The sequence below is a fragment of the Sinocyclocheilus rhinocerous genome, unplaced genomic scaffold (assembly GCF_001515625.1).
Source record: "Sinocyclocheilus rhinocerous isolate Xijiao unplaced genomic scaffold, SAMN03320098_v1.1 scaffold1488, whole genome shotgun sequence".
In the NCBI taxonomy this organism is placed as follows: Eukaryota; Metazoa; Chordata; class Actinopteri; order Cypriniformes; family Cyprinidae; genus Sinocyclocheilus; species Sinocyclocheilus rhinocerous.
The window spans coordinates 498,297-522,119 of NW_015633542.1; the positions used below are offsets into that span (position 1 = coordinate 498,297).

General features: G+C 34.7%; 1 protein-coding gene across 1 annotated transcript in view; it reads left to right on the plus strand.

Moving 5' to 3' along the window:
- The window catches only part of LOC107744392 (cadherin-22-like), a 215,524-nt gene that overhangs the window by 90,869 nt on the left and 100,832 nt on the right, over positions 1-23,823 (plus strand). The window contains exon 3 of the mRNA XM_016558018.1: positions 20,794-21,704. Within this exon, the coding sequence (XP_016413504.1) occupies positions 21,477-21,704 (228 nt within the window). The 5' untranslated portion in view covers positions 20,794-21,476. The remainder of the gene's footprint in view (positions 1-20,793; positions 21,705-23,823) is intronic.

Genomic DNA, 23,823 nt, shown 5'->3' on the forward strand with positions numbered 1-23,823 from the left:
TCTTGCCGTAATCTACACAACAGGGACCGTGAGTTTAACAGAGTCTCAGTCTCCCATACTATATTTCAATTCAGCTGCCATATTTCACAGTGTTATTCACCTGGACAAATATTGCCAAGGCAAGTGTCAGATACCTCACATACACGAGACTGCAGGATCTGCAGTGTATTCGAGTATTTTCTAATGCAAAGAAAGAAAAAAGCAAACAAATGTGTTTTAACACGTTGCTTTGCAGGTGCTGTCATATTTAAAGGAATAGTTCAAATTTGCTGAAAATTTACTCAGGCCATCTAAGCTGTAGATGAGTTTGTTTCTTCATCAGATTTGGAGAAATGTAGCATTGCATCAGTGTCTCAGCAATGGATGCTCTGCAGTGAATGGGTGCCGTCAGAATGAGAGTCCAAACAGCTGATAAAAACATCACAATAATCCACAAGTAATCCACACCACTCCAGTCCATCAGTTAACATCTGGAGAAGACAAAAGCTGAAACAAATCCAGCATTAAAACATTTTTACTTCAAACCATGGCTTCTGGCTAAAAGTCCATAATAACGCTTCCTCCAGTGAAAAAGTGGTCTGGTCTGAATCAGGAGAGACATCTCCACAGATCAAGCACCGTTTACAAGCCAAGACAGCTCTAAACAAATATGTGGCTGGATTTTGATGTGAGAGCCAACAGGAGATGGACTATATCACCTTTTCACTGGAGGAAGCGCTATTATGGATTATGGACTCATATTTTGGACAGAAGTGACAGTTTAAAGTAAAAAAAAAACTCCTTAATGATGGATTTGTTTCAGCTTTTGTCTTCTCCAGATGTTAACTGATGGACTGGAGTGGTGTGGATTACTTGTGGATTATTGTGATGTTTTTATCAGCTGTTTGGACTCTCATTCTGACGGCACCCATTCACTGCAGAGGATCCATTGCTGAGCAAGTGATGCAATGCTACATTTCTCCAAATTTGATGAAGAAACAAACTCATCCTAATCTCGGATGGCCTGAGAGTGAGTGCATTTTCAACAAATTTTCATTTTTGGTTGAATCCTTTAATGCCATAAATGAATATGCATGTGACGATAATTCAGTATGGTATGATGCAGTGCAGTTTTTGTAAGATTAGTTTAAACTCCTAAAGCAACCAGATAGTGTGTGATTAGCATTCTGTGCGGATGAGGTTTGAGTTCTTCTGGGTAGAATGTAGAGAGGACATCACACCGTAGACTCATTGTGTATTCAGGACAGTGTTGGTCTTTTATAGCAGGGTAGAATATGCTGAAATGTGGCCCATATTGTCTGTTTGTTGGGGGTGGTTTTGCTCGTAAATTTGCTTTAAAGATATTTATCAGTTTCGCTCCTAATTTATGGGATTGTTTGCACAGTCATAGCCTGCTGAGAAAGTCAGCAAGGATAAAACGGCGGCTGTGCGTGTTATTTAGACAAATAGATTGTGTATCTAGAGCAAGACACACATAGAAATCACATTCATTTGTATTCAAACACTCCAGTCAAAATTACCATCAATTATACGTTATGCATAATGAATTGAACTGCACTCGTTGTGCTGCATGCTTGTTGTCGATGCACTGGAAAGATGTGTTGTCTATCAGTCGAGTTTTCTGTTATTTTACGCTACCCGGTTTTTCTCTCTCATTGCATGAATTTAGATTCACAACATGCATAATTTATTTTGTCACAGTGCTGTAGTTGAGTAGTTGATTTAAAATACCTTTGGGAAGTTGACTTCCTGCTGTTTGACTCCTTTAAACAGCATTTTGCTGGTTCTTTTATAATTATTATGCATGCAACTCATATTACAGTAAATGAGAAACTGCATGGAATATTTGTACTTTCCAAAATTCATTTCTCACACCACAGGGCCATTTAAAATGAACTAGTGAAAGCAAAAAGGTATTTAAAAAAAGATGATTTCATGCATTCAACCTTAAATCTTGGGGTTGATGAAACGAATGTCCACGAACATATTAGTTGATTTCATTTGTATTTCAGTTAAGATGCAGATGTTTACACAACTGTGTCATCATTCAGTTGCGGTATTTTTCATAAAAGTCATCCGCAACCCTATCAGCCCCATCAAACAGGCTGTTTGCACATTATGCATGAACAGTTTTACAAAAATAAATAAATAAATGCAGCTTGTCTTTTGATGATGGGTCGATGGGTCTTGCTCTTTCAGCAATTTCCACGAGCTCTCAAATACGGCACCGAACGTCAGTTTTCCTCCTTCTCCGGACGATGTCCTTGTTACATATTTATTCATTTTCCTCTGTCAATAGGCTACATATTTTACGCCCGGGGCTAAGAAAACCTCTGAATAGATTTATTAGCCAATATTGTAATGACGACAAGAGTAATGGGCATGTCAGTCAACGCCGGAGAATAAGGATGATGGGCTTCAGTGAAGTGCTTTTCATTCAGACAAAATATCCAGGCTACATGTGAGCAGATACGACCTTTAGAGGTCAGTTAGTCAGGATCAAAACTAAACCAAAAACTCCAAAACATGTCTAGGTCACATTTCACACACAAATAGGCAGGAAAGTGAGGGTATACTGTATATTAATCATCATAAACTGCAACTAGTACATTATATACTGTATAATTTAATATATACACTACCATTCAAGTTTGGGGTTGGAAGATTTTTAAATGAAGTATTTTCTGCTCATCAGGGCTGTTTTTATTTGACACAGCACAAATACAGCAAAACAGTAAAATTGTGAATTATTATTACTATTTAAATCATTGTTTTTTTATGTGAATATGTTAAAATGTAATTTATTTCTGTGATGCGCAGCTGTATTTTCAGCATCATTACTCCAGTCTTCAGTGTCACATGATCTTCAGAAATCATTCTAATATGCTGATTATTAGAAACATTTCTGATTATTGTCAATGTTGAAAACAGTTGTGCTGACGAATATTTTTGTGGAAACCGGGATACATTTATGTTTTTCAGGATACTTTGATGAATAGAAAGTAGAGCAAAAGTACAGCATTTATTTGAAATAGAAATCTTTTGTAACATTTGTAATTACTTTTGATCAATTTAATGCATTTTTGCTGAGTAAAATAATTAATTTCTTTAAAAAATTACAAATACGATCTTACTACCCTTATTTATTTATTTAATTTTAGTAGTTCAACTTATTGATTTTGTGCATAGAAAAAAAATCTAATTTCCATGCAAGTTTAGTTTAGGTTTTTCATCAAATTTGTATTTACCAAATTTCTCTGTTAACGAAACATTTTTGCTTTAGTTAACAATAACTACCTGTCAATTTAAAAAATAATTTAAAAATAAGATTTTACTGACCCCAAACTTGTGAACAACAGTCTATATTGCATTATAATAATGCAAATAGGCTTGGGATGCACTTGTTATGAAATTAATGTCACGATGGCAAAAAAAAACCTCCTTAATGTGATCTTAAAAATTGTCTTTTTACTTTGCAGTGATATATGAGCGGCGTATGTTTTTGACAGGTTTCGTGAGTATTGCAAATGTTGTTTTGTGTCTAAAATAGTCTCAAATAAATTTATATCCCAGGCTTTTTGTTTCTCTAGCTTTGAGATAGTGAGATATTTCAGAAGTATTATTTTGAGTATTATTTGCATACTTTTATAGTATTTAATATTTTATTAATGTATGTTTTGAATTGTTTTATTTTTATATTTTCAGTTAAATTTAAGTTTCAGTAGGTTTATGTGATATATATATATTGCTCTAATGTTTATATCAGTTGTAGTTTTAGTCATTTTAGTACTTCAACTTAAACTTATTAATTTTGAGTTTTATAACTTTTAATTTTTCATTTAAATTTTATGTGATTTTGTGTGTGTATATATATATATATAGCTTTAATGGTTATTTTAGTTTTTATATTTACATTTTTCATTTTTGTTTTAGTGTTTTTGTCATTTTATGTGATTTTGTCATTTTTATTATTTTTTATATTTCTATATTGCCTTAATGTTTATTTAAGTGTTCATTTTAGTAATTGTAGTACTTCACTTTATTAATTCAGTGTTTTATATTTTCATGTTAATTTGAATTTGAATTTAAGATTCAGTAATTTTAAGTGATTCTGTTATTTTTGTTAATTTTTATTGTTTTAATGTTTCTATATTGTAAAAAATAATTTAAAAATAAGATTTTACTGACCCCAAACATTTGAACAGCAGTCTATATTGCATTATAATAATGCAAATAGGCTTGGGATGCACTTGTTATGAAATTAATGTCACAATGGCAAAATGTGATCCTAAAAATTGTCTTTTTACTTTGCAGTGATATATGAGCGGTGTATGTTTTTGACAGGTTTCGTGAGATTCACCCGAGCACATCACGGCCGTGTTTCAGATTTGTCATCTAAAGGTCATGAAAATGACAAATGCACAATAGGCCAGATGTTTGGCATGCACTCGACGGATGCCGCCGTTTATAGTGCAGAAGATGCGTTCGGCTCCCCTGCCATCTGCACTGTTTTTCCAATTTCAGCACGCGGCCCTGGAGACTCGGAAGCTAAAGACTCCAGTCTACATGATGTTCCCCATTACTCTGCAGCGCTAAAAGACAGAGTCGGCCGACATGCAGCCCGTATCACCGTCTTCTGCTGTTGTGCCCTGAGTGCTTGCCTGAGATGGAGGTGCGATAATGACTTCTCTGAGATTTTTGGACTTGTATAATATAATATCTGCACAGTTTTTGCAGTGTTCCTGTTCCTCCGAGGCTGTTGTTGGGTTTCAGAGGTTGCCGGTTATCTTTGTGTATTCCCTGAAGTCTTGTGAGAGATGGGCCGGGCCTGTCAAAACATTTGTGGCGTCTGATAGTGTTTGATGGGAAATAAATAACACCTAGGGACTCTTTTGGGCTCGCTAGCTGTTGATTTGTGTAATGACGAGCGTGAGCTTTGGAGAGGCCGTCGTGTGACTTTTCAGGAGAACAGTAGTCCACAACTCACTGCAAGCTTACACTTTTCACTGTTCAATCAAGTACAGATGGATCAAATCATGTTCCGTCTGATTCAACATTGTTTCCCTCAGAAATAATGAGCATTTTATATTTCTATATTGCCTTAATGTTTATTTCAGTATTCATTTTAGTAATTGTAGTACTTCACTTTATTAGTTCAGTGTTTTATATTTTCATGTTAATTTGAATTTGAATTTAAGATTCAGTAATTTTAAGTGATTCTGTTATTTTTGTTAATTTTTATTGTTTTAATGTTTCTATATTGCTTCAATGTTTATTTCAGTGGTAGTTTTAGTAATTTTAGTACTTAAACTTATTAATTTTGAGTTTTGTGTTTTTGTGATTTGTCATTAATAGTATTGTTTTATTATAATTTTTTTAATATTTCTGTATTGCTTTAATTGCTTTAATGTTTATTTCAGTGTTAAGTTTTGGTTTGTCATCTAATATTTATATTTTATTTTATTTTATTTCAGCTACCATTAACGTTTTTAATCACTTTAGCTTTAGGTGACAATAACAACCTCTCAGTTCAAATCAAATTCCAGTTCAAGATCTCGTGTGCCAAATCAGATCAAACTCACACTTTTTTAATTACAAATGAGCCACTTATTCAGTTCTGAATGTTCCGTGGCGATACTTTACAGTCCTTATCTAAATGACCTTTCCGATGGTTTTCATTTCCTCAGCCAGTTATTTTTTAACCTGTCCACACAAGAGCCGCACGGTCGTCATGCGTGCGACTCTTGAAGTCACAAGAGTGGATTTCCACTGTTTGCCGGAGCATTTCTTGGCCTGTCTGCCTTATTTTCCCCAGTGTGTGGAAACAAGTCAACCTGCAACCCTGAGCACCTAATTTAAGTCGGCTGCGTTTATCTAGTCCCAGCTTATTTCCCCCTACCTGGTCCTGAGGCAGTCGGTTGATCGGCTAAAGGTGAGAGGAGTCAGACTAAGAGCTCAGGCCTCACTGACAGAATCTTGGCCTAATGGGAATCTTCTGGCCGGCTGCTCCTCTCAGCAGGGATATAGCATGAGATGTTCCAGCTGTGTGGCTGACATGTAGAGAATGAACTGCATTGTGGAAGAGATGCGCTCTCGTCCTCTCACAAGAGTTGCACATGGAGATTGATGATGAAGTAGTCAAATACGGTGTCGCCTTCACTCTTTCCTCGTGTTGACGGCGGCTCACGATTGGATTGTTTATGCACAATGCAGCCTGTGCATTTTGAATAGCTCAGACTGAGCTGCTGTAAATGATCCACACAATAGGTTTTTGCTGGCTTATTTATTCTGCTACAAAAGGCCCTGTTTCACTGAATAAGTCTGTGCATTATCAAGCCTGCGGTTTTCATTTGGACGCTTTCGGGACGCTATGCATCATGACAAAATCTCATTCAGTGCTGCAATTTAGACGTTCGTCCCATTCTCTGGAATCAATACGTGAGAAGCGCTGATTTGAGCATGCAATTGTGTTTAGGCTTTGAAATTTTAACGCATTAACAAAGTCCCAAACTTTCAATGCTGGTGCATTGAAATGACAACAGCATCCTAACAGTTCACCAGAATTGCGCTAGTCAGTCTAACATTTGCATTATTCAAGTCAGTCACTAGAAACGCCTTGCCTCTCGATCAGAGATGCGTTCTGTTTGTTTTGAGTGCACTGATATTGCTATTTAAACAGCTGGAGATGTGTATGAAGTGGCTGAGTGTGTTTCAAATCAAATTAAATTGCACTTCTCATCTGTGTGCTCTTATCATTATTTCTGATAATATGTCAGGGAAACACCATTTTTTAAATTATTTTTTTTATATTTCTAAATTGCTTTAATGCTTATTTCAGTGTTAAAGTTATTAATTTGGAATCTTATGTTTTAATTTTATTTTTAGTTTAATTTGAGTGATTTTATCATTTTTTAAAATTATTTTTAATATGTCTATATTGCTTTAATGCTTATTTTAGTGTTATTTTTTTGTCATTTTAGTACTTCAAAATAAACTAAAATAAAATAAACTGTTTTCTTTGTCATTTTGGTTTGTTTTAGTAATTTCATGTGATTTTGTAATTTGTATTATTATTTAATATTTCTATATTGCCATGTTTATTTCAGTCTAAGTTTTAGTATTTGTAGTACTTCAGAATAAATTTATTAATTTTGTGTTTTATATTTTTAGTTTTGAATTTCATTTTAATTTTAGTTTAGGTTTTAGTGATTTTATGTGATTTTTTTCAATATATATATATATATATTTAAAATTTCTATATTGCTTTCATTTTAATTTCAGTGTTAGTTTTAGTAATTTTAGTACTTTAACATAAAGTTATTAATTTTGTGTTTTATATTTTCAGTTTTAATTTTAATTTTTGTTTAAGTTTTAGTATATAAAAGAATCACCCCCCTTTAAAATAATCACATTTTGTTGCTTTGCAGCCTGAAATGAAGACAGACACAGTTTTTGTTTTATCCAGCTCTATTTATTCTACTGTAAATTTACTATTTACATCTTATAACATCCAAGTGAAAGATATAAAACCAACATGTAAGAAAAAAATGAATAAATAAAAACAGAATCACTGAGTTGTGAAAAAGGATCACCCCTCCTAAAAATGACTTGTAAACTCAATCACATTCTCAATGACACACAAAGCCATTTGACTTTCAGCTGTGATCAGCTGTGGTTATTTTGATCAGCTCAGCATGAACAGAGCTTTCCTGGAGCATTTCAGTCCTTGGTAGTGCAACTGAAGCAAACAATCAACTATGGGCACCCATCAAAAGATCTCGATGTGGACAGGCACAAGTCAGGAGACAAAAAAACATTTCAAAGGCTTTATCAAAGCCTAGAAGCAGAGTGAAGTCTATTATTAAGAAGTGGAAGGTATTTGGTAAAACACAGACCCTCTCTGGATCATGACGTCGCTCCAAACTGGATGAAAGAGCCGGAGGAAACTGGTCAGAGAGGCGACTAAGAGGCTTACAGCAACTCTGAAGCAGCTGCAGGAATTTATGACAAAGAGTGGTCATTGTGTGCATGTGACAACAATATCACAAATCCTCCACAGATGTGGTTTGCATGGGAGGGCTGCAAGAAAAAAGCCAGTCCTCAAGAAAGGCCGAATGCAGTCACAACTGAGCTTTGCCAAAACACACCTTGAAGATTCTGAGGCAGATGAGACTAAAATTGAATTATTTGGCCTCTGCAACTGAAGCAAACAATCAACTATGGGTGGCAAGGCACTGTCAAAAGATCTCCGGGATAAAGTTGTGGACAGGCACAAGTCAGGAGATGGATACAAAAACAAATTCAAAGGCTTTATCAATGCCTCAAATCTTAATCAATGCCTCAAATTTCAAAAGCTTTATTTGGTACAACACAGACCCTCCCTGGATCATGACGTCGCTCCAAACTGGATGAAAGAGCCGGAGGAAACTGGTCAGAGAGGCGACTAAGAGGCTTACAGCAACTCTGAAGCAGCTGCAGGAATTTATGACAAAGAGTGGTCATTGTGTGCATGTGACAACAATATCACAAATTCTCCATAAATGTGGCTTGCATGGAAAAAATCCACTCCTCAAGAAAGACCACATGCAGTCATGACTGAGCTTTGCCAAAACACACTTTGAAGATGAATTAATATATAATGTTTGCAGTGTTAGATTTCGGTTCGGTCAATATTCGAGTCAATCACTAGACACGCCTTGTCTCTCGATCAGAGATGCGTTCTGTTTGTTTTGAGTGCACTGAAATTGGGATTCAAGCAGCTGGAGATGTGTATGAAGTGGCTGCGTTTGTTTCAAATCAAATTAAATTGCATTCTTGTCGTCTGTGCACTTTATCATGATTTCTGACGATATGTCAGGGACAAACTGACAGCAAACGCAGAGGGGCTGTAAACACCCTGTCAAGGGCAGAGTGAGACGCTAGCGCTAACCGCGGATGCTGTCCATGCTAGTGTTGACGCTGTGATCTGTCCGTGAGGTCTCATGTTCGTCTGACGGCTAATTAAAGCTGCAATAAGCCCAGATCTCTGCTCAAGAGATATCTGGACTCTGCTCATTTTACATGTTTTGTTTTTTTAATGTTTGTTTACATGTCCTTTAGTTTTTTTACTATGTATTTGTTACATATTTATATTTTAATATATGTGACCCTGGAGCACAAAAGCAGTCTTAAGTCGCTGGGGTATATTTGTAGCAATAGCCACCAATACATTGTATGGGTCAAAATTATAGATTTTTTTTTAATGCCAAAAATCATTAGGATATTAAGTAAAGATCATGTTCCATGAAGATATTTTGTAAATTTCCTACTGTAAATATATTCAAACTTAATTTTTTTTTAGCAATGTCTGTACTGTTTAAAGTCATTCTATTTCACTGCCACTGTTTTTTAATTGGTACTTTTGCATTGTTTTCAAGGCAATCAAAAATAAATAAATAAATCTTAAAACAAGATACATTTTCACTGCATAAGATATCAGGGCTGGTTTGCATGGATTGTGTTTTTTAATACATGTGCATTTGGTTGAACTGGCCAATTTTTAAGTTAAGTTGACAAGTGAAAACAAATCTGCCAGTCTACTAAGATAAAAGGCAGTTATATTCAAGATACAATCTATGAATAAAAAGTCCTAATAACTTATGCAGCATTGCTTCCCAATAAATATATCTTGTTTTAAAGATTTTTAGATATTTTAACTGGGGAAAAAAAAGACAAAAAGCATGCATTAAAGATCTGATTGTTTGCAGTGTGAGAAGCAGAGCTCCTGAAACAATATAATGAGTACTGAAGGACTCTCTGCTGATTAAAAGTTAGTGCTGTGAATTCTTCTTGTTGTAGGGGCTGTAATTCATGTTCTTTTGGAGAATGATTAGGATATTTCATTGTACAGTAGCTTGTTGTTGTAGCACATATGACATACAGTATTCACAACAGGACTATCACTTCAAGTTCATCTGCTATTGTGCAAGTGCGAGTTGGAGAGTTTATATCTGATTAATTTCAATTTAATTAATTAAGAAGGCATGCATGTGAGTTAGCAAAATCAGAGCAGGCTAGTTTACAGGTTAGTTTAGTTAGTTTCAGCTCATAGTGTGTTTGGGTTATTTGGCTGGATTCTTTATAAAAAAAATCAGAGCATTGTTAATATCATGCAATGTTACTTTTTCTCGCTATATTTTTGTCAGCAGAAGGATTTAGTTAAAATAGTTGGTAACACTTTAGTATAGGGACCGATTCTCACTATTAACTAGTTGCTTATTAGAACGCATATCATTAACATATTGGCTGTTTGTAAAGCACATATTCTGCATGACCATATTCTACATCCTTAATCATACTCAGTACCTAAACTTAACAGCTACTGTACCTTACTAACTATTAATAAGCAGTAATTAGGAGTTTATTGAGACAAAAGTTAACAGTTAGTTCATAGTGAGAACTGGACTTTAAAACAAAGTGTGACCAAATAGTTTCATTTTTGTCAAGCTGCATCAGTTTTTCCTCACTGGTTTGTTGCCATTGACAAAATGAAAAACATTTTAAAGTAATATTCTGTCAGTAATTTTGTCGACAGGATTGTGTCATGGTTACATGTGATTTTGCGTGCCATTTTTGACTCGTCAATGTTATAGCGCTATTCACAATACAGTTTCAAAGCAGCTTTACAGCAAATTATAATGTTAATGTTTATAAAATCTTAATCTCTTCTTGCCTTATAGTTGCATTTACTGTAACAGATTAGAGATGGATGATATTAGTTACATTTTGCAGTGATGCAAGCAGTCATGCAGTTGAGACTTGCTATATAGTGTAGATTGGCATATACGTGATATTGTATGTACTGTATGCGATAAAGATGAGTAGTGTAGGTGTTCTAGACCTCCTTGTTGTTCTGTAGGGCTGAGTAACATGTGATCTGCTGTAGTTATGGCCTGTACTAGCAGGGGTTAAATGCTAAAGCCAACCAACCAAACTCTGACCCCTGGTTGGCAGCAGAGGCCCCGGCCCCCGGTGAGGGCCCCGAGGACGGAGCTCGTGGACAGCTGTCAGCTGGACGGCCACCTCCTCGTGCCTTTGCCAGGAGCATCCATCGCACATCGGCCACCCTCCACGGTTGATCAGCGGTCAGCACCAGGACTTCCACTCCTGCCAGTCACCCGTGAGACGAGCCACTGAGAAATTGGGCAGCTGGCAGGGTTAAGAGAGAGAGAGAGCGAGAGAGAATAATAGGGTGAAAAAGATGAGAGCAGAATAGAAGAATCTAAAGTGAAAACACTTAAAAATAAAGGTTCCAAAAAGGAGTTTTTGCAGTAAATCCATAGAAGAACCATTTTAGAACGTTTCAGTAAAATAACCATTTTGAAGAACATTTTCATAATCTCAAGAACCTTTATCCTCTTTGAAGAACCTGGTGTGTAATGGAAATGTTGTTATAGTAAAAGTTCTTTTTGGAATCATCGATGCCAATAAAGAACCATTATTTATATAGAACCAGACAAAATTTTAGAATAATTAGGATTTTCACTTATGTTCACCAAGGCTGCATTTATTTGATCAAGAGGACAGTAAAAATTGTGATATATTATTTCAATATAAAATAAGTTTTCTCTATGTGAATATCTGTTAAAAATATAATTTATTTCTGTGATCAAAGCTGAATTTTCAGCATCATTACTCCAGTCTTCAGTGTCACATGATCTTCAGAAATCATTCTAATATGCTGATTTACTGCTCAAGAAACATTTCTGACTATTATTATATATTATATATAATTATTATATACATATACTACATTTAATTATTATATAAATATATAAACAAAAATTTGTACTTCTAAATACATTTAAAAAAAAAAATGTTAACCTAAATTAATAAATGGTGTTAAAAAAAAAATGAAATTAGAAATATGAAGCAGCAAAACTGTGATACATTACCATTCAAAGGTTTGGGGTAAGTAAGATTTATAAATAATAATTATAATAATAATCAGCAAGACACATTAAATTGATCAGCATATTAGAATGATTTCTGAAGGATCATGTGACACTGACGACTGGCGTAATGATGCTGATAATTCAGATTTGCATCACAGAAATAAATTACATTTTACAATATATATTTACATAGAAAACAGTTTTTTTAAATTGTAAAAAAAAAAAATCGAAATTGTACTATTTTTACTGTATTTTTGATCAAATAAATGCAGCCTTGGTGAGCAAAAAAGACTTTGTTCAAAGACATTAAATACTTTCAAACTTTGGACTGTTAGTGTAAGAGTGTAGATGGATTGTGTGAAGATTCTGTAGGTAACAGTCGTACAGTAAGGGAGGGATACAGAGAGGATGTGGGAGGAGGCTGCGGCAAACTGCAATTACCGTAATTAACCATGCGGCTTTTCTAAGGCTGTGACAATATGTGTCTCCTCTCATTACTTCCTGTAAGCAAACACGCAGCTTAATGAGAGGCAGCATACACTACAGCACCATTTACTCTTGATGCTCAATCCATTACAGCCGCCGGCGACTGCCAATCGAGTCCACTTTCACCCCCGGCCCGCTCCGGCCCCTCCAACACGCTCACTCCATTCTGCCAAGGAAACAGCGTGTCTTGGACAAGAGCTACTTCTAACCGGATCCCCATTCCAGGGCATAATAGCTGGTCTCTAGAGCTCAGAGTCGCAGCCAAATGGAAGAGTGAAGCGACACTAGAGGTATTGAGGCTTGTCCAGGTGTTTGTGAGTGCTGCTAATTGATGCCGCGTTCCCAAATATTTGGGTTTATGTGTGCGGCGTAATTAACTTGTATGCGACGTTAATACTGAATCATTTTTGAAGGGCAGCTGTGTTTGGGAGAACACGTTGGGGATTTATTTATACGTCTTGAATTTCGTGTTTATGCATACAGTGGATAATATTTTATATAGATGCTAGCCTTCATGCCAGTTGGCAAGATTTAAAGCTCATGATGCTTCATTTAAAATACCCTGTGCAGTATCTGACAATTATTCAAAATTAATTAATTACTGTATTCAATTAATTTGTTAAAACAATGATAAATTGTGTTGTAACTTAGTTTAATCTAAAACGGCATGTTTAATGTTGATTGACTGTATAATAATAATAAAAAAAATAATAAACTATTATAATGTTAATAATTAGTATATATTATAATATTATACAAATAATTTTATACACAAAAATATAATAATAATTGTTATAATATTTTAAATAATTAAATTGGTTTAAATATGATCAATATATAATATAAATACTATTGTAAATATATTATATTTAATAAAAAAAGTATATATATATTATACTTATATAGTTATTATAATAATAATAAAATAAAAAAATCGAATTATTTACTTTGAAAACTGTTAAAAACTGTGAAAATATTTAGTTCACACCAAAATAGTTTTTTTTTTTCTTTAATGACCTTTCCTTTGGCTCTTTCCTTTCTTTTTGTCAAATAGGTAGTGCTGGTCATTGGTTAACGTTAACCAATAATCATATATCTATTAAACCATCTATCAAATCTCTCAAATATCTCACTTTTGTTTTAGGTGACTGCTGATGGTAATGCATCTTTTTCTAAAATCTTGTCAGTAGTTAGTTCATTGAATGTGTCATATTACATAACCACCATTATTGTGTCACATATACTGTATGTCATTTCTTTGTGATTTCAGTGCAGTAGTGAAGGTGTGTGGGCTTGACTCCGGCTGCTGGGTTCGTTTAAATGACCACAGTCATTAGAAGTGCATGTGGTTTGGGCTTTGATGAGAGCTTTCATGCGTTGATACATGCTTGGGGGAGCGCTTGGCAAACATATAATCGGATGACACATCAAAACATCGCACAGCCGGAGAAGAGGGCCAGCGCAGCTTATTAACCTCAGGCTATTAGTTTCCAAATGCTGTTTTTCTTTCTCAAATCCTCCCAGATTTTAATCAGTCTGATGTTTTGGATCTCTTCTCATTTAATACTTTGAACTACTTTGACAAAGGCGGGCCGTTTCTGGCATGCGGCTCTATTTGTTGAGATTCCTAAAGTTGGAAGAAAAACGCATATAAGAGTGTTAACGAGTGCTTTGTTTGTGGTTGTTTGTGCAAGAGCAGCTAATAGGCAGTCAGTGATTCCCATTAAAAGGATAATTGTTGTGCAGGTGAAAAGTGTTTTAATTAAGTCTCTTCTGCTCACCAAGGCTGCATTTATTTAATCAAAATACAGTAAAACCAGTAAAATTGTGAAATATTATTGCAATTCAAAATATCTTTTTTCTATGTGAATATATTATAAAATGTAATTTATTTCTGTGATCAAAGCTGAATTTTCAGCATCATTACTCCAGTCTTCAGTGTCACATGATCTTCAGAAATCATTCTAATATGCTCTCATTCATTCTAATATAGAAATCATTCGATTTGCTGCTCAAGAACATTTCTGATTATTATCAATGTTGTCATATTATACTGGTTTTAATAGTATAAATCTATATATTCAAATGATTATAGCATTAACTTAATATTAATTCAATTATTCAATGATTAATAGTGATAAACTACGGTCTAATTATTATTATTATTATTATTATTATTATTATTATTATGTTATATAGTTATGCCGGTTTAAATATTATAAATATTCAAATATATTCAAACTATTCTAGTTTAAATTAAATAATTATTGAAATTATTTGAGTATTATTTCAATTATTCAATTATATATATATATATATATATATATATATATTGAATAATATATATATAATTGAATAATATATATAATTAAGTGATATATAATGTATTAAGTGATATATGATGTATTATTATTATTATTAATTTATTAACACGATCCTTCAGAAATTATTCTTATAAGCTGCTCAAGAAACATTTACTATTATTAAATGTTGTGCTCCTTCATATTTTTGTGGAAACTGTGGTCAGTAGCATTAAAAAAAAATGCTAATAATAAATGAATACTTCTATTCGTCAATGATGCATTAAATTGATCAAAAGTGACAGTAAAGACATTTATAATGTTACAAAAGTTCTTCGACAAAGGGCGAGTTGTTTCTGACATGCGGCTCTGTTTTTTGTGATCCCAAAGTTAGAGGACTGCTTTCATCCCCTCTCGCGAGTGCTGTGGTTTGTGGTTGTTTGTGCAGGAGCGGCTAATAGGCAGTCACTGTTTCCCATTAAAGCGATGGATGTCGTGCAGGTGAAAAGGAGATTGTCGGAGGAGAGAGAGAGCGTGTGAGTGTGGTCTCTTTCTCTGGCCTGAAGCCCATCACTCGGCGGTGATCAGTCTCCTCTCTGGCTCCGGTTGCCAGCTGTCACGGCCTCTGCTCTCTAGCTGGCGTCTGATGAGAAGTAGCAGCCATGTTTCATAATCAATCCACGACCTAATAGGTCACGGATGAGCGCATCCGGCTTGCCAATAGCGTTTTGGGTGGTAGCGGAGGCATTACGACTGTATCAGACCGGCGTTGGCGTTACATGACCGGCCTTTCCGCAGATATTCACTAATTGACGTTGTTCTCCAACAGGCGAGAACGACCGATCCCAAAGAACCAGATCCTTTTAGTGAACTGGTTTACGCTCCATGCCACATCTTAATTGTGTAAACTCATCATGAAAATTTCAAGAGCGCACAATGAGTGGATAACTAGAGGGAAAACTTTAACTAGTCTGTGCTTTTTCTCTGTTAACTGCCCAAGGGTTGAGAGTTTTGAGCAAACAGTTGGAGAACTACTTCAGTTCAGTGCATTCACCCAGAGAAAATATTTGATATAAATGGTTTATAATTTATCATGTGCTTGGTCAGGCCTAGTAGGAGAATCTGCAGGAGAAAACTCTAGGTAGCCCTAAATAGTTTTTTTCTTTGAGGCGCAAGGAAATAAACAACATTACTTTGAAGTTGCCGAACATTGCAGACAAATTGGAGACATGAAAAATATTAGGTTAGATCAGTGAGCATACTTTTGATTGATTAACTGATTCGCTTGATTGGCATATTTGCGAGCTTGTGTTTTGAAGTCATTATGGAGCTTTTTAGGGGCTTTCTGATGTTTTCTGTTTGTAGTCGGCCATCCTCAAATGCATATTTTAAGGATCAGTTGTTTGCACTGAACTTTATTTTTCTTCGTCCTGCGTGTTTAGATGAAAAGTGTGACCCGAATCACAGCTTGACCTGAGATGCTAGTTGAAGCGGAGCTAAATGTCACACGTCACAGTCCTTTAGCATCAAAAATAACTAGCAGTTAGTGCAGCAAACCTTTTGCTTTGGTAACTAAAGAATATTTCCATTAAAAAACTAGATTGCACTTCATGCCCTTACCAAAAAGTAGTATACTTCAAGTTTATTTTATTAAGTATACTTAAGTAAAGTTCAAGTATATTTTTAAGTATACTTTATGTAGCAAGTATATAAATTTCAGTGTACTAGTAGTATACTTGTAAGTGTACTATTTCAGTACTCCTTGGGACTAAATTGGCCCACTTTCTAGTATATAAAAGTATACTTTAAGTATAACAGTAGTAAACTAGTTTACAACAATATTTTTAGCTTGTACTGCAACTATACTAAAAGTGAACTTATATGAAAACTGATAGTTTTCTAATTAAATACTTGTAGTAGCATTTTAGTACACTTTGAAGTATAGTCTTAGTAAACTACTAGTTTAGTAGTTTTATACTGAAAGTATACTCGTAAGTTTTCTTTAAGTTTCTTTAAGTATACTACTATGTCCCTATTTAGGTTTGTATATATTTTGTTATATAAATATCTGAACATATAAAACACCAAAAGAAAGAACAGGGTATCTGCTTGTAAACAAAAAACATTTTCTAGCTTCATGCATTATTTTTTTAAACACTTGAATATGCGTAAGTTTCATAAATAATAAAAAAAAAAGAAATAACATTTTGAACAAAAAGCTGAAAAAAAAAGACTATGAATTATTCAGAACGATAATCAAAACGTAGATACTCAAATGTACTTAGACTTTTTCTAAGTAGGCTATTAGTCAAGTATACTTAAATGTCATTTTAAGTATATTTCTGAGAAGTACAGAAAGCCCATTTCTGAGAAGTACATAAAAAGTAGACTAAAAGTATACTTTCCTATTTTTTTGTTTAAAAGAAGTATACTAATAGCACACTTGAATAAACTTCTTTTTCGTAGGGGTGAGTTCGTACCGCAGGTGGCTAATAAGCTCAATAAGTTACTCTGGTGAAAACTGTGTGTGTTTATCTTTAGGAATAAAGATCATAACCAAAGGCGGGGTTTCTCTATTTACCATCTGCTACAATGCTAGCATGAGTACTGTGCAATAAGATTGCAATAGGCTGGATCCTATTACTGTGTAAATTGCATGTGGTATTTTTAGCGTGATAACGAAAGCATCTGCGTCCAAATGGTGTCTGGACGTTCTCGCTTTGCTTGTTTGGAAATCTCTCTTGGTTTGCGCTAAAAGAAGATCACCAGGCCTAACTGTCTTCCTAAAGGGTGATAATGAGGTGATTGCATCACTCAGGGATGGTAAACATACTGTACGTGCTAATTTTACCAGGGTCTTGAGACAGCTTTGTGTTTATGTCCTCTAATCTTCTCTCAGACAGAAATTCGCCATTTATGTCCACGGTGTTAATGCATATCACTGTCAGTTGTTCATACAAACCTGTAGTCTGTTGTAGTCTGTTACTGATTACAGATTATACGATGACACTTATAGTTAGTAATGCAATCTAGGTTACTCATTTTAGGTATTGTATTCTGTCTACTTTTTAGATTACTTTTAGATTACTTTTTGCCTAACTTGTCATAAACCTACCATTAAATGTACCACACTGATATAAAAAGCACAGAGAAAAAAAACATGTTTCATTCTTTGATATCAACAACATAAAATGCATTAAATATCACATTACTCCAGGGTTTCCCAAATTGGGGTTAATGTAAGAACTCCAGTGGGTTTGACTGAGTTGATAAAGAGCTAGTAATGAATGAAATCACAAAAATATAAAATTAAAATATATATACTTTTTTTTAAAATAAAACAATAATATGACACATTTTTAGAAAGGAAACTTTTAAAGAGAAACAATAAATAAATTATGAATAATCTGCTGCCATTGTGTGAATAATATGTAATCATGTAATCCATAAAAAGTAACTGTAATCTGATTACAAGCATTTTAAAATGTAATCTAATTTGGAGTACTTAATTTTTGGAATCTGATTACGTAATCCAGTTTACATGTAATCAATTACTACCAGATGGACGAAGTACACAAATCAAGATTTACTTGAGTAAAGTACAGATACCATAAAAAATATTTCTCCAGTAAAATTATTAAGTGCTCATTTTGAATTTCACTTGGGTAAAAGTACTTGATCTTTAAAGTTAAGTATTAAAAGTAAAAAGTACAGATTGATAAATATTTAATTATTTTGCAATTCTAATCTCCTGCTAAAAATACATGTCATAACGCTGATAACTACTACTAAAAATGACTGATAATTCAAGTGTGCAAACAAGTGACAATAACAAAATATACTATATAGTACAGTATATAGAAATGAGGAAAAACAAAATGTGTGTTGCCAAACATAAACATACAATATACAAACAGTCATCACACTGGGCAAAATGTGTTAGTATTTTAAGAAGAACGCTATGCAAACAAACTAGTTTTACACAAATATGGGCATGTCTACATTCAAGCATTTCATGCAGTGGACTTATACAGCCCTTTCACAGTCGTTAGCTTTAGCTCGCAAACAACAGACAGCCGTGAGCTTAATATGAAATAATAAATGCTAAAGTTCGGCATTAGTAACGTACTTTTCCTGCCATCAGTCGTGCGTACACTCAAGCTCCGAGGATCTCACATTCTATTGCATTCGAATCATTTGAATCAGTGAGTTGCTGACTCGAGAACAGATCCAATCGAATCATTCCAATTCACCAATGAATCGTTCATTGCTATTTGCAAACCAATTAAAAAGAATCAGATTAAAAAGAGTCAGATTCGTTCACGAATCAGACACCGCTCTCGCATATCGTAGTGCGTATTCTCCAGTTCAAAATGGAACGAGGAACGACATGTTTTTATGAAATGTAGTGGAGTAACAAGTACATTATTTTGATTTGGAATGTAGTGAAGTAAAAGTAAAAGTTTACCAAAATAGAAATACTCCAATAAAGTACAGATACTTGAAAAAAATACTTAGTTACTGCTCACCAGCACTGGCTATGAGTATTACATTTTTCACCCTCTTTACAAGGTCGTTTCTCTTTTGGGATGTTTCTGTAAGAATGTCTTAGCTAGACAACGCAAACCGCTCGTTGGCCTTCCTCCAAACATGAACCCGCAGCAACCGTCTGCCAAAGGTTAAACAACCAATATCCTGAAGGGCCTTTCTTGGCTGGTGCTCATCCACAGGAGCTGTAATCTTTTAGCCTTGAGGTTGTGACATTTCAGCCATGCTAAATGTTGTTGTTTTTCTCTTATTCTGAAAGCCTCAAAGACCATTAATCATTCCCCCTGCCCAGTGGCGCTTTGGCTGAGGCACAATGGGGCCATAGCTTATCTTCACCTTCCTGACCAGTGTTTGTTTTAAGCATTAGGGTTGCCGCTCTAATGGATTGAATTAATTGATGAATACTTTTATCCAATTAGTGCTCCCTCATGCAATTTATCAGATAGCCTCGAGTGTAAGCGCCTGCCGTGGGCTGCAGCTCAGCAGACAGATGCTTTGGTCTCAAGTTCATGATATATAAACCTCCCTTTTTGCTTTTCCAGCCACACCTGGCTCCCTAACACAGAAGACATTGCTCTTGGGCTTAGCCCATTATCCGGATTCTTGCTGAGCACAAAGTTTCTGCTTTGAGAAATGCTTTTCAGGTAGATCACCTAAATTAAGCTGCATTTTCTTGCTGCAGTCCTGTGGAATCCAAGAGAAAATCAAAAAACAAAGATCCGCGACCACTTTAAAAGTGTTTTGTGTGTCGGAGGGGATGGCAAATTCACTGTGGCATGGATTGAATTATGTATTTATTTAACAAGAATGAGAACGCCATAACAAGAAGTCAAGGATCGATACAGTTTGTTCCACTATTGACTTATTGCAACTGGATCCCATTTTAAAGCTGCATAGTCAGCTAAAATTATTGCTTTTTCCCTTTTCATGTGATCTTTTAATAATGATAATAATAATAAATATTGCTGCTCTAATGGATTGAATTTATTATTATTATTATTATTATTATAACAGATCAAAGATAACTGTTAGAGAAGCAAAAGACCATATGTAAAGGGAAAAAGCAATAAATAGAAAAATAAAATAAAAATAAATAAAATATTTTTTAAATAAATATTTAAATTAAATTAATAAAGAAAACAAAAAATATTACATTTAATGAAAATATGAAATGATTATAAAAATAAAACAAAAAAACAATACAAATAATAATATTCAACTTAATTAACTTGAAACTTAGAAAACTGTGCTTTAAATATTTACACTCTAAAAAATAACATTTATTTTCTCATGACCTTTCTTTTGAGGCTTTCCTTTCTTTTTATCAGCTAGGCAGTGCTGGTTATTGGTTAATGTTAACCAGTAGTCAAATATCTATTTAGCAATCTGTCATCTAACCATCATCTAACAGTTAGTTCACTCAGTTAGTTAGTTAGCTCTGCATGGCCAGCTATAATGTTCCATTTATTTTTCCCATTACATTAGGTCTCTTGCTTCTCTAACCAGCTATCTTTGCTCTGTTGCAGGTGATCAGATGCTGAGGTCGACGTCAAACTCTCAACCCTGCAGGTCAAGAAGTACCTTTTAAGCTACGGTGAGGCGTAAGAGTCCGCGGCACATGGATCTAGATTGGGATAATGATGCCTCTGATTTTGAGTAACATCTTGCATCCATGAAATTTGAGGATTGCTTTTTTGTCTTTGGGATTTGAAGCGTACATATGGAAATGAAATGGAGAAAATGTTTGGATTACACCTTGTTTGTTAATGCCATTCCTACATTTCACAATGGGATTGCCAAGATTGAACCATAAAACAAAGTTTTTTGACATGTTTGTGCTTTCGTCAAGTAGCTATTCAACTTAAAACTCGACTCGAGCACAGATAGGACTTCAATGGCTTTGTGATTGGTTCCCGTCATTGAGAAACCCAACAGATATCAAAACGGAGGAGCTATAGCTGTGTATCACCGAAACGGCCTCATCTTCCTCAGAAAGATTCCTCTTAAATGCCCTCTTGAGGACCTGGTGGCCTCTACCATGACCAAAACCCGATTGGATTTATAGTTTCATTGAGCAGCGGCGATCTCTCGTTTACCTTCCTCAACCCCAGAGTCAAGGAGCTTTTCTCAAGCAATCAGGCGGTTCAGAACTTCATCTTGAACGAGTTTCTGACTTCTGCCCCATGTAGAGACAAGAGAGTTTTCAAACATGGCTCCCCGCTGGAGAGGAGGAGCTCAGGCTTTGGCAGTGACTCTGGGAATTCTGCAGTGCTGCGGATGGCTGTCCGCTCAGACCGTAAGGACTAGTGTCGGGATGATGGGAAGAGGTCCCGAGCAATGGCCGATGTCCCATGAACGGGTGAAGAGGGGATGGGTTTGGAATCAGTTCTTCGTCGTGGAGGAATACACCGGGACGGAGCCGCTTTACGTCGGAAAGGTAGGACTGCAGAATGTGTTTTTGGTTGCATGCCTACTGTTTATTTTTCCATGCAAAAAAAAAAAAATCCATAGCTGCACAATGAAAGCCAAGAAAGATGCATGCATGCGCTGTGCATTTAAATGAGGCAATTCTCGAATGTGTCTCAAAGTGTGCGGATGGCGTCAGGCTAGTCGACTAGGGCAGATCAAGCTCAAGTTTGGCCGTAAGGCTTGAATTTCTTCTAGATGTATGTGGGCCAAACTAAATCAGGTTATTTATGCATGTGTTTGGCTACATTGGCAATGCATTAGCAACACCGAAAAAGTGATTTAGTGTGTTTTTAAGTTTGTTTTTAAGTTGTGTATGTCTGAGCAATATTAAGGTTTTACAGTATATTTTAGTCAATTTTCAAGCATCAAAACAATATACATTTTATACAGTAATTTTGTATTTTCCCCTCCATACGTTAGAATGTCCTGTTTTTTTTGAGCAAAAAAATAATAACAATCATACATTATTACCATCATTTACAGAAGACACCCACTGAAATGTCATTCAGCGTAAAAATAGCTTGTAATATTTAGAACAAGAATCATTAGATGACATTAACTCACAGTGCAGCTCTCAAAAACTAATTAATTGTAATTTTAAATCTTTACCAATCTTTGCCACTATCCTTCAAACCACTAGCTTTTACCCGATTGTCAACAAAAAGTTTTAGTCATTTAAAATGTAATAAAACTTACTATGATCACTTATTCTTTTATATATTTTAATAAGTTCACAGGCCAGTTGAATAAACCTTTTGACCCGCCACTTGAAAAGCATGGAATTTACGAAAAAACTGCTGATTTTTTTTATTTCATTTTGACACACTTGAGCATGGAACACACACAAAAAAATTTTGAGTCAATTCGAGGATTCTATGTGGGTGTAATAAAAAACGTATTACACCCATAAGTATTACATTCATTTTGACCCGGCCATAGAAATGAATGGAATGTCCGAAAAAAAAACAGAATTTTTTGATTTATTTGATTTTTTTGACTATACAAAATCTGACACAATCCAGAAAAGATGCATACCCAAAAAAAGGGCAAAGACTGCAGAATGTCCTCAATGCACAAAAAACTCACATATCCACACATACAGGCACACACACACACACACAAACACACACATGGCACACACACTCCCATTGAAACACATTATAGCATGTATGATGCTTCTTCTGGGAAATGACTGTCATTTTGATTTTTTTTTTTTTGGCTTAACAGTTAAATTTGAGTGATGGGGTGGAGACCAATGAGTTTATATCATATTTATACTTTTAAATTTATCTTTTATATTTATTACATATTTATGAAACTGTATGAATATGCACAAAATGTGTTTTACTGAGAAAAAAACAAGATTTGTTTTTTAAAAAGCCTTTTTCCAAAAGGTACATCTGGAAAAAGGGGGGTCGTCTTATAATCAGGGTCGTCTTATATTCGGGCCAATACGGTACATTTTTTTTTTTACAAAATATAGTTTTTTTAATGTTTTGGTATATATCTGAAAGCCTTGAGATATATCTGAAAGCTTAATGAAGCCTCAAGTTGGTGTAGTTTTAAAGATTTCACTTGTTTGGCTCATTTAAGAATCTCCATAGGGTTCTATAGGCCCCTCTAGTGGCTGTAATCATAAAATGCAATTTTATGTAATTTTCCCCCACCAGATGGCATCAGAGACACTCAGTGACCTAGGTCCTGATGGATCATCATGTTTAAAGTATAAATATGCAGAAATTGTGTCTTTCTTTGTTTTTTTTGGTGAAAAAATTAATAAAATATGTTAATTTTCATAAAAATATCCAGAATTTAATGTGAATAAAATAAAAATCACCAAAAAATAATAAAAAAAACATTATAAAAATTACAAAAAAATATAAAAACGGACCAATATAAGCTTTCTGGACCAAAAATAAAATTAGTGTCATTTTTGGCCTTCGGGTCATTTTGACCCGCGAGGGGCACTTTTGTTATAGGTTCGGCAGGGACAGATAAAAATGGCTGAGTTTATTGGATGTTACATTTACTACCAATTTCTGAGGGGAAATTTTTTTTTCAGTTGTAGTCTCAGATTCCCCCCCCCC